This window comes from Pleurodeles waltl, chromosome 8 (assembly GCF_031143425.1).
Source record: "Pleurodeles waltl isolate 20211129_DDA chromosome 8, aPleWal1.hap1.20221129, whole genome shotgun sequence".
Lineage (NCBI taxonomy): Eukaryota > Metazoa > Chordata > Amphibia > Caudata > Salamandridae > Pleurodeles > Pleurodeles waltl.
In genome coordinates, this window is record NC_090447.1 from 1501512915 (window position 1) to 1501528105 (window position 15191).

Sequence of the window (15191 nt, forward strand, 5' to 3'; positions counted from 1 at the left end):
GTGTGTGAAAGAATGAGTGTGTGTAATCTTTTAAAATGAATGTTTGGTGCGTGCGTGCATGTTTGAATGTAATGAGTGTTGATAATGGATGAGTGTGTGTGCGTGTCTGTGTGTGAAAGAATGCGTGTGTGTGTGTGCTTCCCGCCCGCCCCCACCTCCTAAAGCTGCCGGCCCCAACTGGAGGGCATTAACTGCATTTCAGGCCTTCGGAGGACCGCAATAACACATCATTACTGATTGATTCATTAGCACATGGACTTGGTAACCCCATGGGTTTTCTTTTCCCCTCTGCCCGTTGCTGCTCTTATCATTGTCACTTAAAATGTGCTGTGTTTCCAGAACACAGATTACAGAACTTTCCTATAGCAGCAGCTGCCGGCTGCATTCTGAGAAATCTGATCAGCGGTTCCACTCTCAGCTTTTGAACTAACACCTCCGATCTTCGTGCACAAGTTACAACACGAAGAGCACCTCGATGGGATTTAGCTGATGAACCACTGCAGTGCGTAGTGCGCTGAAAGAAATCTGTTTTCACACACTGAGGGCCTGATTTATGAAAAGCTTGCACCACCGTTGCGTCATTTTTTGACACAAAAGCAGCGTAAACTTACAAAATACAATTATGGCCATATTTATATTTTTTTTGCGCCACATTTGCGTCAGTTTTTGATGCAAAAGCGGCACAAACTTTCAAAATACAATTATATTTTGTACGTTTGTGCCACTTTTGCGTAAAAAAATTACGCTAAGGCGACGCAAACTTTTCATAAATCAGGCCCTAAATATATTACAAGACAAAAGAATACACACCCGTGTGACATTCAGGCAACTGCGCATGTGCATCCATCGCAGAAGACAATAACACTTCACCGTTCCACAAGGACCATAAACAAATCTGAGGTCCATTTTGAAAGCATGCACATGTACACGTCCACACCACACTGCATGTAATGCATGCCACAGTGCTCCACATTGATCAAACACATCGGTACTCCAATTGAATACATGCACATACACACTCCTCCTTGAATGTTATGCAGATCACAGTGCTCCAAATTGAACAAATACACATTCATAGTACATTTGAAGACATGCACATGCCCACTCCTCGTAGAATCCAGTGCGTGCCACAGTGTTACACATTGATCAAACACACATCGGTGCACCATTTGAATACATGCACATACTCACTCGTCATAGAATCCAGTGCGTGCCACAGTGTTACACATTGATCAAACACACATCGGTGAACCATTTGAAGACATGCACGTGCCCACTCCTCATAGAATCCAATGCATGCCACAGTGTTCCACGTGGATCAAATACACATCCACACTCCAGACAAATACATGCACCTGGCTGCTCCTCATGTATGTATTGCCTGCCAGAGTTCTCCATATTGATCAAATACACATGTGTACATTATTTGAGTACATGCCCATGTCTACTTGTCTTTGAATCTAATAACGCCACAGTGTCCCACTTGTTTCAAATACGCATTCGTCCTACATTTGGACAGGCACACGTTGGCCATTCTCACTGAAACTCAGACTCGGCAAACCTGTCCACAAGGACCAAATACTGATCTCTGTTGAAAACAGGCACTTCTCACAAACACCAAGATACACCCCACTGTTGCACACTGGGCAAATACCATCTGACCAAAATGAGGACACTTATAATTGTGCAACCCGCCCCAACTAAACTCCAATCCGACACATAAGCGTGTCTTAAGAAATCCAACACTGAACCATAGTTCCACACTATTAAATGCTTATTTATACATTTCCACTCTTGTACCCATAAAACACTACATTAAAATAAGAAAAATGTACATTCGGACTGGTCAATTCCAAAATGTGCATTGTACTACTCTGCCTCTTGTTACCGTCATCCAGTTTAAACAACACAAAAAGAAAAAAAAACAATTGAAAAAAGATAAATAGAAAAAAATTATTAGGGTTAATTAAAATATGTTTCATTGTTAAAATACTAATATTAAGCTTAAATTACTGGAATTAAACAAAAATATTCACTAATAAAAAATGACACCTCATTTCTTTTCCTCGCCATGGTCATGTCCCGACTAGTTAACTGTAACAGTTTATTCACAGGCTTCGCACAGGCACCTCTCTCAACACTTCAGAGAGTCCAAAACTTTGTAGTTTGACAGATATTTGAATGGAAACGACAGACCTAAAATCCCTCTAGTGGCTCCCTGTACATGACTTTAAATATGTTCTCCAAATTAAATAAGGGACTCTGAGGGTAATCACTGTGCTACCTCACAAAACCATTTGTTCCTTACCAACCGACCAGAAGTCTCTGGTCCACGAACAGATGTCTATTCACCAGGGATGTAAGAAAGAGTGTGATTTATTTTGATGAAATTCCACAAAATTTATTTTTTGACACATAAAGCGGCTTGCTGGCATCTCACTTGACGTTTTCTGGAGATTACGTACTTTGCATCAAAACATCACACAAGTTGACAGCAGGAAAATGGTTGAGCAGAAAATGTCTCTTTGCCTATTTACACAAATTAGCATCTTTCAAGTCATGTGAAATTGCTAAATGTGAACCTTTGGGAATGTTACGTAATGAAAAAATTTGGAATTTCACTTGCATAATGTCAATTTCACCTTGGCCTACTCCGAAATACTATATGCAAGAGATTTGATGGTCAAACTCTCCGTGTTGTGTATTTCTCCCTTTAGAACTTCCTACATGTGAGACTTGAGGATGTGTTAGTCATAATCAGTAAATCATTCAAGACTCACCTACTCTCCCTGGATCTTAAATACTACACCCATTGTCAAGTCGTACCTCCTTAGCTAGTCCTCGTAGCCCTGGCTTCCTAAATGCCTATTACCAATGCATCGTTTTCACCACTGGCTTTCAGAACTCTGTTCTTTTAAGGCTTTCCAGAAATCTGTAATTTTAAGGCTTTGCCTTTTTTTGAGACATTCTGTTTTGGGACATATTCCATGGGGAGGGCAGTGATTAATTTGTGCTTGTTGATTCCGGTGCTGAGCACCGGCACTTATTTTTGAGGGCCGGTGCTTATTGTTCTGCCCCAAGCGTTTGCTGTGAGCAAAAGACACATATGGGAAAGATGGAGGAAGAGAAAAACGAAAAAGCGTCACAATGGGAGAAAACAGAAAACTGCAAAAGTGAGCTGAAGGGGCAGGGAATGGCTGTAAGTGGATTGAAGAGGCCCGAGATAGCTTCAGGATAGCAGCCGCGTGTTTAAGAGGAGGGCTTTGAGCAGCGGCATGTTTTTATTTACAAATTAAGCCCTGGGTCAGGGTGTCCAGTACACCCTACCCTTACTAGATGAACTATCTAGTTCTTCATTACCAGGTTCCACAAAACACTATCCCACCACAGCCATATCTCTGTATGTAACCAGACCCCACAGGGCTCTGAGGACACTGGTAAGCGGTGACTAGCATTTAACAAAAGTACTAAATAAAATTAAAGCTAAAATAAAATAAAACCACAAACAAATTAAAATCAAACAATCAAAATAAAACAAGCACAACAAAAATATTTTGAAGAAAACAGAACAAGGACACAAATAATTACAAAAACAACAGACAGCAATAACATGCAACTACAAAAAACAAACAATACAAATTTTAAAAGACAACATTTTAAAAGTCACTGCACATGCCACCGTAAGTAATGCATTCCAAACACATCACAACTACAACTTGAAACACAAAATATTCTAATATACTAGTATAAAATTATGTAAGGTAACTGTAAAACCATTGAACGTTATTGAAAACTATCAGATGATGATAACACATAACCACGTAACATTAAAAAACAAAAAATAAATGCGGGAACATAAAAAAAACAAAAAAATACATGAATGTTGCAATCTTTGAATTTGGCTAGCTTTCAAATGTACTTTTTAATTTTAAATCAATGTCAGTTGCAAGACTAACTCCCCCTCAATCATTTTTCAGCTGGAAGTTTGAACACTGGACTATTTTCTTTGATTTTCTTCATATAAACAAACAGAATCAATTGTTCATTTATGTTAGCGTGTGCATTCAGAATTAGTTTTCTGCCTACTTTTCATGAAAAAATGATAAATGAAAAACTTTTTATCAATATAGATGGCCATGCTTAGACACCAAGCTACTCTTTCAACAGATGCATTACTATAAACTATGAAAAAAGAAATCCAAATGAAAGACATGAAATCATTTCTGTGAACTATGGGTTTTTAAAGCATTGTTGTAACACAGTTGGACTGTTGACTGCAAGAGAGTCAAAGGAAGAGAGAAAACATATTAGCTACCTCTACTAGAGGATGTTCTGTCAAACCAACAAACCATAGGTACCTACAGAGTTTGAACAATTATTTAATACAGCTAATAACAATCCATCTAAGTCCAGATCATTTTGTTATAGTTTCCTTTAAGTGAGGTTCATATTTTCCAAACAGAAGGTTGGAAACTTTGGGAAACTAACACAATAGAGAGGTATTTCGAATACTAAATGGTGCTCTTTATTGTTATGTTATAAATACATATAAAAACCCAGACATTGCACATCTGTTGGAGTGACAGGTGATCTTTCCAGGGCAAGTCGTAGCAAGGTAAGCTGTCAGCCTTACACTAAATCCTTCATTGAACTAGTTCACGTTTGTGTTCCCTGATATGTCATTCTCTATCCATCCTGAAACCAGGACAGGATAAGGGGTGGGCACACGAAAGTGCTAATGATGTAATATACTTTGCCTAAGAAAGCAGTGAGCATTCATAGAGGTATGCAGGCTTTTGAAGTTTTGAGGGGTGACAGAGGGTTTTATTCATTTAAAAACAAGTTAATTTATGTGTGTTTAAGTTAGCATAATTAGGTCTCAAAAACGACGTTTCTGGACCTTTGCCTGTTTGCTCTGACAGCTGAAGAAAATGTGTCTTTTAAAAGTTGCACAAATAAGTTTCCTTTGTGCAAGTTTCTTTTCCTAGTCTGTGTTTTTCCTTTTCATAAATTCATTGAAATTGGATTTATTTCATGGTGCTGCTTCCCACACTGTAACAAACCGTGCACTTTCAGAAGAAGCCCTGTCGGATATGTTCTCATATTGTTACAATAATCAAGCCTGTTGCTGCCTGCAGACACAAATGTATTTCAATGTATTTTAAATGGCTAATTATTCAATTGTGCAATGTCAATTCTCTTGTTTATAGGGCAAAGGGGATCGTTATTCATTAATAGCTTGGTTGGTCCCTAGATTAGCCTGTTTTCTGAAATGTGGATGGGTAATGTCATGTAACTTTATTAGTTCAGCCCTAAGATACCACCTCATGTTATGTCGACAGAGTTATTTCCTTATGTTCTGAAACTATAAAATGTGTCTTTTTCTGGGACACGTGCAGGACCCTTTAGCTTAGTTCTATGAAAAAAGACTCCATGACAGTCTCTTTATTGATTAAGGGCCACATGTACATACGTTTGGTTTTGCGACTTGCAAATTGCATGTCGCAAAACCTTATGCACAACAGTGTCCATGACACTGTTAGCGATTCGCAAAGGGGTCGCAAATGCCCACCTCATGACTATTCATGCGGTGGGTCGTAATTTGCGACCCCCTTGCGAGTGGCAGCCCTCACAGGGATGGTGGCCTGCTGCGGACAGCAGACCACCATGTCTGTGACTGCTTTTCAATAAAACTGTTTTTTTTTTTGTAATGCAGCCCGTTTTCCTTAAAGGAAAACGAGATGCATTACAAAAACAAAAAATTAAACGTTTTCGTTTCATTTTTTCAGAGCAGGATTTGGTCCGTAGGACCACTGCCTGCTCTGAAATTTTTTTTACAGTGACATTCACAATGGGGAAGGGGTCCCCTGGGGCCCCCTTCCCTTTTGCGAAAGTGTTAGCACCCATTTGAAATGGGTGCAAACTGCGATTGGTTTGCGACCGCGTTCGCGGTCACAAAACAATCCTACATTGCACTGCGAGTCGCAATTAGGAAGTGAACACCCCTTCCTAATTGAGAGTCGCACACCCGTTTTGCAATTCGGTAACTAGGTTACCGAATCGCAAAACTGGGTTTGTGCATCGCGATGTGCTTTTTGCACGTCGCAAACAGCGAAATTCGCTGTTTGCGACGTGCAAAAACTACCTACATGTGGACCTTAGTGCTTTCCTCGCTTCCATACCAAGCAGTCCCCGTGTGAGTCTGTTCTCTTACCTTATAATTAGACTTTTGCTTTTCAACAGATGGTCCTTAAGTTAGACTTTTTGCTGATTTACCTCTTTCACTTGACTCACAAACTGAGTAGATTTATGTGTGTTCATTACCTTACTTTATTTTAATGATGGCTAATTTCCATTATGTTATGACAATTGGTTTTATTTTTATGCATTATTGATGCTGATATGAATCAGACAAACTACTGCTTGCCTTTTATAATGATTCCTACATTTTGAATAAACCTCCATTGTTTTGACTCTGAATATTGTCCTGCACAGGTTTTCTTTAATGGTACTGAGACCCTTGTCCTTTGGGGCTCGCATGGCCAGAATTCTGTGTATCGGTTCTTTGAATTCATTGGTGTGGAGCGTCTACAGGGGTAATGTCTGTATTGGTATTTATAAAGCCTAAACGTAGATGAGGGACAATCGAGCCCTCAACATTGTTGGAGGTGTTGGAAAATGATACAACATGGTGTGTATAAAGTGGGGTTTACCTTTTTTAATTACACACTTACATTACATTTCCAACATCTACAATTCCATTTCACATATTTGCATTTTTGGTCGCAAGAAGGGCCTTATTTAGAGACTGGCGGGTGTTCCTCTGGCTTTGCAGTCGGGATAGATCACGAGCTCCACCACCATGGGGAACTATCCACCAGACTTAGAGACCTCAACTGCCTTACGGGGATCTCTCTGCTATGAAGGTAGATGCTGTCATGGCAGACCCCATCACAGCAGTGAAGTTTGCCGAACTTGTGCCATGTTTACAGCATCCGCTCAGCAAACTCTCAAAGGAGGAGTGTGTTCTCTCTGAACAAAAAGCAAGTGGACTTAATAGCTCAGGGCCTGACTCCTAAAGGCATTTGTTTACCTGGATCCAGATTTACTAAAGGTTTGCGCTGACACTCGTGTCCTGCTAAGCTTTGCAAAGAGCTGCAAAAGTTATTTCCCGGCGAAAGGTACCCTTGTGCCTCATCTGACCCCCTTTCTCCATCCCCATAGTACTGTATGCAATGGCGTGCGTGGAAAGGGTAACACAAAAACCTTCAATTTAGGTGCAAGCCAGATTTACTCAAATAGAATGATCTTGCTTGTTCCAAATCCTAACACAAAGAAAAGCCAGGTGTCAAGCAAATGTATCACCCTATATTCCTACATGTAAGATCTATATTTTAAAATAGAGCACACATTTGACATGCCTGACCCTTGAGATGGTGTCTAGATGTAGGAATTTGTACTGAAGGGTGTACTTCCAGTGCAATGCCTGTGCTAGACAGTACATACTCAGTCTGAAGCACAACGCACAACAGCCAGATTTAGAGCAACGGCCACCAATGGTGTAATCCAGTGGTTCCCAACCTTTTGACTTCTGTGGACCCCCACTTTATCATTACTGGAACCCCTGACATCCCCACTGAGTCATTACTGAAAGCTGAGGAACTAATCTGTTAATATTATTTAATTTTCTGAGCAGTCGCGGACCCCCTGAGAAGGCTTCATGGACCTCCAGGGGTCCCCGGACCACAGGTTGGGAACCACAGGTGTAATCAGCAGATGACTATTACTGAATCTGGGGCACCGCAATCTTCTACCGTAAATGTACAATGCAATAGAGGTGGAGCACAACGCAGTGCTGCCATTTTTCATGCAGCACTCTCTTGTGTGAAGCATAGCAGATCTGGATGCTGATTTGAAGTTTGGTGCAAAAATCACATTATTTTAAAGTGCAACTTAACTGTAATGATTCACAGAATCTTAATTTGGACTAATAACTGGAATTACTTAAATGGAACAGTGGTTCTTAACCTGTGGTTTAGGACCCTGAGGGTCCACGTCACCTCTTCTTGGGGTCTGTGACTGCTTAGAAAATTAAATAATATTAACAGTTTGAAAAACTGTAAATAAGGACACAACATATAAAAACAACACTTTTAAATTGCTCAGTAAATGTGAAGGAATTTGAATTTAGAGATTAAAAATTAAGTTGGTATCCTTAGTGTGATTCGTGAGAGAAATGCAAGTGCGTCAAACAGAATATAGTATGGTTGATGGGTGCCCTTAATTGAATTTAGAAAAGCACTAACCTTTCCATTAAAATTAAACTTTTTATTTCTTTTTATATTTGTTTGTGAATTGGATAAATATTTAATCTTTTATGTGCTTGTTTGATGAATGCTTGTTTCCATATTTTTGTGTATTGTTTTTGAGTTCAAAGCATTGAAATTCCTTAGGCTGGTGTCCCCAATCACAATAGTGACTTGGTGGGAGTCCTGGAATCTAATAATGATTCATTTGAATATCCAGATTTCAGTAATGATTAAGTGAGGTCCACACAAGTCAAAAAGTTAAGGAACGGTGACAGATGATTTCACTAGTGTAGCTATATTTTCTATGTAAGCAAATTTGCTGAAAGGGGTAGGTTGTGAGGTTTCTGTGTTGGAGACACCTGTTGTGGAAGGTGACCTCCCGGGTAGTCCCAAACATTCCCATCCTGACAGCATTAAAGATGTCCTTCTGAGAAGGGCAGGAGTAAGTCTATTTTCAAAGTGAGAATGTTGAAGGGTTATTGAGATAAGGTCTTAACTATGGTGTTGCACATTTTTTGCCATTCTTTGAAGGCAGTGTGCTGTGTTGCAAGATTCTTGATAAATCTGGACCTATGCGTATAACCCACACATGTTGGCTTTGGAAAACATATGTAAGTCTGCATTGTTAGTAGGAGCACCAGTGCACCTCCAAGACCTTATACATGTTTGCAGTCTTCAAAAGGCCTTTCAATCAGATTCCCATCCCTGTTGATATATATCAATTACTCCTGGTCTAAATAACACCTGTATGTAAGTGACGAATGCAACCCTGCCTCCCGGTCATCAGAACTCCCACAGCAGCCTTTGTCACTGTCAATCTTCAAGTGCTATGCAACACTCTCTGTGCCTGCATGGGCACCCCACAACCTGTTCTTTTTTATTTCATAGCTTTTCTTGCCAGCAGGTAACAATCTGTCCAGATGGGCTCATGCAGATCACCCCTAAGCTCATAACGTTCCATTCTTTCCCCGGTGACGTCAGTCTTACGTGGAATCTTTGAAGTTCTTATAAAATGAGCAAGACATCACCCTACACCAGTGAACCGATGGCGTGTGCCATTAGCTACTGGGATACTGCGCCTAAAACACATCTTGGGCATCATGCAACCATAGTTGCCCACAATCAGTCTTAAAGGGGTCGTCCAGTGAATGATATCACGTTGTTTCTCAAAATCCAAGCAGACATCATCAAATAAAGCAACATACTAGAATGCTTATAGTTGGTGATTGTTAGAAATGCAGGACTGGATAAAGAACTTTTTTCTCTTGCCTGCATGGCCCCTTTAAACTGAGCAACACTAGGCTTGTATGCCTTAATTATGTTGTATACCAGATCGAAGATCAGCTCAACAAATTGGAACCGGCTGTCTTGTCTTCCATGCTCTCTACCTGTGTCCAGTTCATGGACTTCTACATTGATTGGTGCCCCTCCTTCAAAGGACATGCAAAAAATAAAATGCAAAGCGGCCTGGTGCATGAAGAGAAGTCTACCACGCAGGATCAGACCTCTCCCTCTCAATCCACACTTTCTACTCCATGGTACAAAGATTCTTCCTCTCCCGCATCAATAGGGCTACATTTCTGTTTCACGGCCCTCCTGACTCCATCCTCACCTCCTGGAAGACATCGTCCATTCAGCTCAAGGCTGATCGACCCACGCATGTGCAACCACACCACACTCAAAAGCCCCTCATTTCTCCTTCCAACATGGATCAAGTTCAAATCTGCATTAACTAAGTAGTGGTTCCTAACCTGTGATCTAAGGAGCCCTGGGGGTTCTCTGACTGTTTTACTAAATTAAAGGAAATTAAAATTAATACATTCAAATTAATAAAGTATATGTATAAAGAAGAAAATTTAAAAAAACGTTTTCTATATTTGATTGTAAATTAAACAAAATATTTCAATGTTTGAGTATTTGTTTGGTGTGTACTTATTTTTATATTTGTGTGTATCGTTCGAGGTTCAAATCATAGAAATTGCTACGGCCTAGGGTCTCTGTCTACCACTAATGACTCAATGAGGATCCCCAGATTCCAGTAATGATTCAGAGGGAGAGGTCCACAGAAGTCAAATGGTTGAGAAGTGCTGGTCTACAAGTCACGCGCACCCACAAACTGGACTGCCCAGCTGAAGAGCCAACCCTCGCTCGCAGCACCTACATGCAAACCTTATGAAGCTGGAGCGACGCACGCCGAGGAAAGAGAAAACAAGAGACACAACTTCTCCCTCTATGCCCCAACAACCTCTGAATCATCCTCCAGCCGAGCTTCAGCATACATCTGAAGGATGAGCAGCACGCCTTCCTTCAGCGCCTTGAGACCCTATGGGTGATTAGCAGCGCTCTACAAATCCTTGATCGATTGACGCAACTTTCCTCCCACGACCTCCCCACCTAACCCTTTTCGTCTCCACTTTGTTCCCTCATCATATGCCACTTTTATTGCTTCATTACTCCTGAGTTTACGTACGTCTGTCTGTGCTTTCGCATCACCCCTCGGCATGTAGTTCCTTGAAGACGTAAAGTGTACTTCTAGGTTCTAGGATTTGGAACAACTATTTAAAAACACTCGATTAAATTAACATGAAACAATACTGTGCTCTTCCGAGCAGGATTACGGCATGCGTACTTTACGCAAACGTAGGTAGCATTTTTCGTGAATCAGCCAAACTCGTGTAAATTACTACTGTAAGTAGTTTGAATGTCTAAAATTATTGTTGGGATTTAACCCTACATGCATAAAGACACGATGTGGCCAGTTCACAACAGCATTTATGAGTATGAGTGGTAATACTACAGGAGTACTCTTTTACATTCCCTTACATGCCTTTGTGAAAAGGACTTAAACTTCCAACTCCCTTTTAGTAAAAGTGCAGAGTTCCTTTCTATTTGCATTAGTTGTACATGAATATTCCCAGAGTATTCCTATTTTAGATGCCTTGAGACTAATTCACAATGTTATGTAAAAGTACGTAAACAAGTACTGAATGAGTACTACTTTGTATACTCCAAAGTGCCGTTGTGAATAGGCCCTCGTATGCAGAAGACAGGAAACAAGCAACATTAAAAAAAAAAAAAAAAAGCTGATGAGGTACAAAGCACGGGAGGGGAAATGCGACAAATATCGGGGCCTAGTCTTATCTGATATCACTTTCTACGTATCTTGGAAAATAGGCTCGAGACCGAGAATTCTAGAACAGACATCCTCGGCTCAAGCCTTGGAGTACGATTGTCACACTGTCTACCAAAAATATCCATATTTTGTGGCATTTACCACTGCATGTGTACTCCCAAGGGCATTGATGGGTCTCGCGGTCATGCCCTCATTGTCACAGGTTAGAATCCTGGCGGGACCAGTTGGCCTTGCATCCTTACAAGGTCGATCAAATATGTACCATTTAGTACAGTAACAAACAAAAAAATCTGTTTTCAGCACTGAGGTGCCCTGGGGTCAACATTCGCTTAAAAGATACACGGATTTATTATGGATCTAGCATTAACGCAGAAGGTCACGCTGGCACCGGGTCCCAGGGATGTGAGGTGTTTACAGCACCTCAATTTCTGGCTGCCGGAAGGCGCCCATTTTCCTTGAGGACATCATAGTCCACGGCACAGTTTCTACATCATTGTGCGTTTCTGTGTATTAACAGTGTCTCACGGTGCTATGAAGCACTCCTAAAGTGGCGTGTTGGCACTATGTAAACTATGGAAAGAAACATACACGCTTACAGAGCACACAGGGACATGGCCGTCCCTAGGTGCATTTCGCTTCCACATTTCCAGTATTGTTCAGTAACAAACAAAGATATATATATATATATATAAATTTCTTCTAAGAGGACAGGGTGACTTCTTAGGGTCTTAAGGGGAGAGGCCTGTTCGACTGGACAACAGGCCTGAGCGCCTGGCGTCAAGTGACAACGAAGTGGACTTAGGACATTGACTTCTTCGTCCAGCCCCGCTGGCTCCCCGAACCCTGAAAGTATTATACAGCGCTTCACCGTTTCAAGGAGGGCGAGCTTGAGTGGGAGAAATATTTTGGAGGTTGGGGAAGAATTTCAGGCGGGTGGTTGCATTGACGTGCATGGGAAGCAGTTTTATGAATTTGGGGGGCGAAGCAGGGCCCAAGGAGGGCGACGCCCCCCAAAACAGGGTAGGTTGACAGACTTCACGACAAACAAAAGAAACTTCGGCAAGATGGCTCACCTCTAAGCAGGGCTCCTGGCTGCCACGAGTGCCGTGCTGCTCGCAGGCTAGCGCCTAGCCGCTGAGTCGTTTCTTTAGTGTTTTGTCCTAATTTAAGGGAAATTCTACATTTTTATTGCATGTTTTCTCCAAGGGGTGCATCTTCCGCCATCCACAACGCAGAAAGGTGTGTAACAGCAATGAAAGGCCTGTCTACCTCGATAGGACCCGTATGAGGCGCCTAGAATTCACTCTTTAATTTAACAAAACGTGCTCCCTACCTGCAGAGTGAAAGGTCGCCTGCAGCAAGGCCACGAGGGCCACCCGCTGGAGCTCCATCGCTGGCCCTGGGCGTGAGGATGCTGCAAGCAGGGGCTCGGCCCGTCTGGAGTGCGCCGAGGAGAGTGGAGGCCTCACCGGTCGCTGTGCGCTCCTGTCAGCCACCACAGGAAGTGGAAACACCAAGCATCTCTACAGACCTCTGCGCTCTCACACACCGAGCCTCAGCCAGGAAACGCTGCTCCTGCGGTAATCTCACTGCACCGACCGCTCCCCTCCGGTCCCCTGCCAGACACCTGTACCTGCCAGGGTAGGGGGATTGTCTCACTGCACCGAACGCTCCCCTCCGGTCCCCTGCCAGACACCTGTACCTGTCGGGGGGAGGGCACTCTCTCACTGCACCCACCGCTCCCCTCCGGTCCCCTGCCAGACACCTGTACCTGCCGGGGGGAGGCCTTTCTCTCAGTGCGCCGACCGGTCCCCTACCAGACACCTGTACCTGCCAGGGTTAGGGGGGATTGTCTCACTGCACAGACCGCTCTCCTCCTGTCCTCTGCCAGACACCTGCCCTGTACCTGCCAGGGGTGAGGGCATTGTCTCACTGCACCGACCGCTCCCCTCCGGTCCCCTGCCAGACACCTGTACCTGCCAGGGGGGAGGGCATTCTCTCACTGCACCGACCGCTCCCCTCCGGTCCCCTGCCAGACACCTGTACCTGCCGGGGGGAGGGCTTTCTCTCAGTGCGCCGACCGGTCCCCTACCAGACACCTGTACCTGCCAGGGTTAGGGGGGATTGTCTCACTGCACAGACCGCTCCCCTCCTGTCCTCTGCCAGACACCTGTACCTGCCAGGGTTAGGGGGGATTGTCTCACTGCACAGACCGCTCCCCTCCTGTCCTCTGCCAGACACCTGTACCTGCCAGGGGTGAGGGCATTGTCTCACTGCACCGACCGCTCCAGTCCTGTCCCCTGCCAGGGTTAGGGGGGATTGTCTCACTGCACAGACCGCTCCCCTCCTGTCCTCTGCCAGACACCTGCCCTGTACCTGCCAGGGGTGAGGGCATTGTCTCACTGCACCGACCGCTCCAGTCCTGTCCCCTGCCAGACACCTGTACCTGCCAGGGTTCGGGGGATTGTCTCATTGCACCCACCACTCCCCTGCCAGACACCTTTACCTGTCAGGGTTGAGGGCAGTCTCTCACTGCTCCCACTGCTCCCCTCCTGTTCCCTGCCAGACACCTGTACCTGGCAGGGTTCAGGGGATTGTCTCACTGCACAAACCACTCCCCTCCTGTTCCCTGCCAGACACCTGCCCTGTACCTGCCAGGGGTGAGGGCATTGTCTCACTGCACCGACCGCTCCAGTCCTGTCCCCTGCCAGACACCTGTACCTGCCAGGGTTAGGGGGGATTGTCTCACTGCTCCCACCGCTCCCCTCCTGTTCCCTGCCAGACACCTGTACCTGCCAGGGTTCGGGGGATTGTCTCATTGCACCCACCACTCCCCTGCCAGACACCTGTACCTGTCAGGGTTGAGGGCAGTCTCTCACTGCTCCCACTGCTCCCCTCCTGTTCCCTGCCAGACACCTGTACCTGGCAGGGTTCAGGGGATTGTCTCACTGCACAAACCACTCCCCTCCTGTTCCCTGCCAGACACCTGCCCTGTACCTGCCAGGGGTGAGGGTATTGTCTCACTGCACCGACCGCTCCAGTCCTGTCCCCTGCCAGACACCTGTACCTGCCAGGGTTAGGGGGGATTGTCTCACTGCTCCCACCGCTCCCCTCCTGTTCCCTGCCAGACACCTGTACCTGGCAGGGTTCGGGGGATTGTCTCACTGCACCGACCGCTCCCCTCCTGTCCCATGCCAGACACCTGTACCTGCCAAGGGTGAGGGCGTTCTCTCACTGCATCCACCGCTCCTCTCCTGTCCCCTTCCAGACATCTGTACCTGCCAGGGGTGAGGGCATTCTCTCACTGCACCGACCGCTCCCCTCCTGTCCTCTGCCAGACACCTGTACCTGCCAGGGGTGAGGGCACTCTCTCACTGCACCCACCGCTCCCCTCCGGTCCCCTGCCAGACACCTGTACCTGTCAGGGGTCAGGGCAGTCTCTCACTGCTCCCACCGCTCCCCTCCTGTCCCCTGCCAGACACTTGTACCTGCCAGGAGTAAGGGCATTCTCTCACTGCACCGACCGCTCCTCCCATGTCCCCTGCCGGACATCTGTATCTGCCGGGGTTTGCAAGATTCTCTCACTGGGCCGGCCACTGCTCTCTAGCCCCCTGCCAGAGACCAGAACCTGCCTGGGGTGGGGGAATTCTCTCGTTGCACCGACCGACCGCTCCTCCCTTGTCCCCTGCCAGACACCTGAACCTGCAGGGGTGGGCGGATTGTCTCGCAGCATGACCGCTCAGCTCTCT

General features: G+C 44.8%; 1 protein-coding gene across 2 annotated transcripts in view; it reads right to left on the reverse strand.

The window, feature by feature from the left end:
* Positions 1-12924, reverse strand: part of CD247 (CD247 molecule) — a 186524-nt gene extending 173600 nt beyond the window's left edge. For both annotated transcript variants that reach the window (XM_069202761.1, XM_069202760.1), the window contains exon 1: positions 12776-12924. In XM_069202761.1, the coding sequence (XP_069058862.1) occupies positions 12776-12833 (58 nt within the window). In that variant the 5' untranslated portion in view covers positions 12834-12924. The remainder of the gene's footprint in view (positions 1-12775) is intronic.
* Between the last annotated feature and the right edge of the window lie 2267 nt (positions 12925-15191).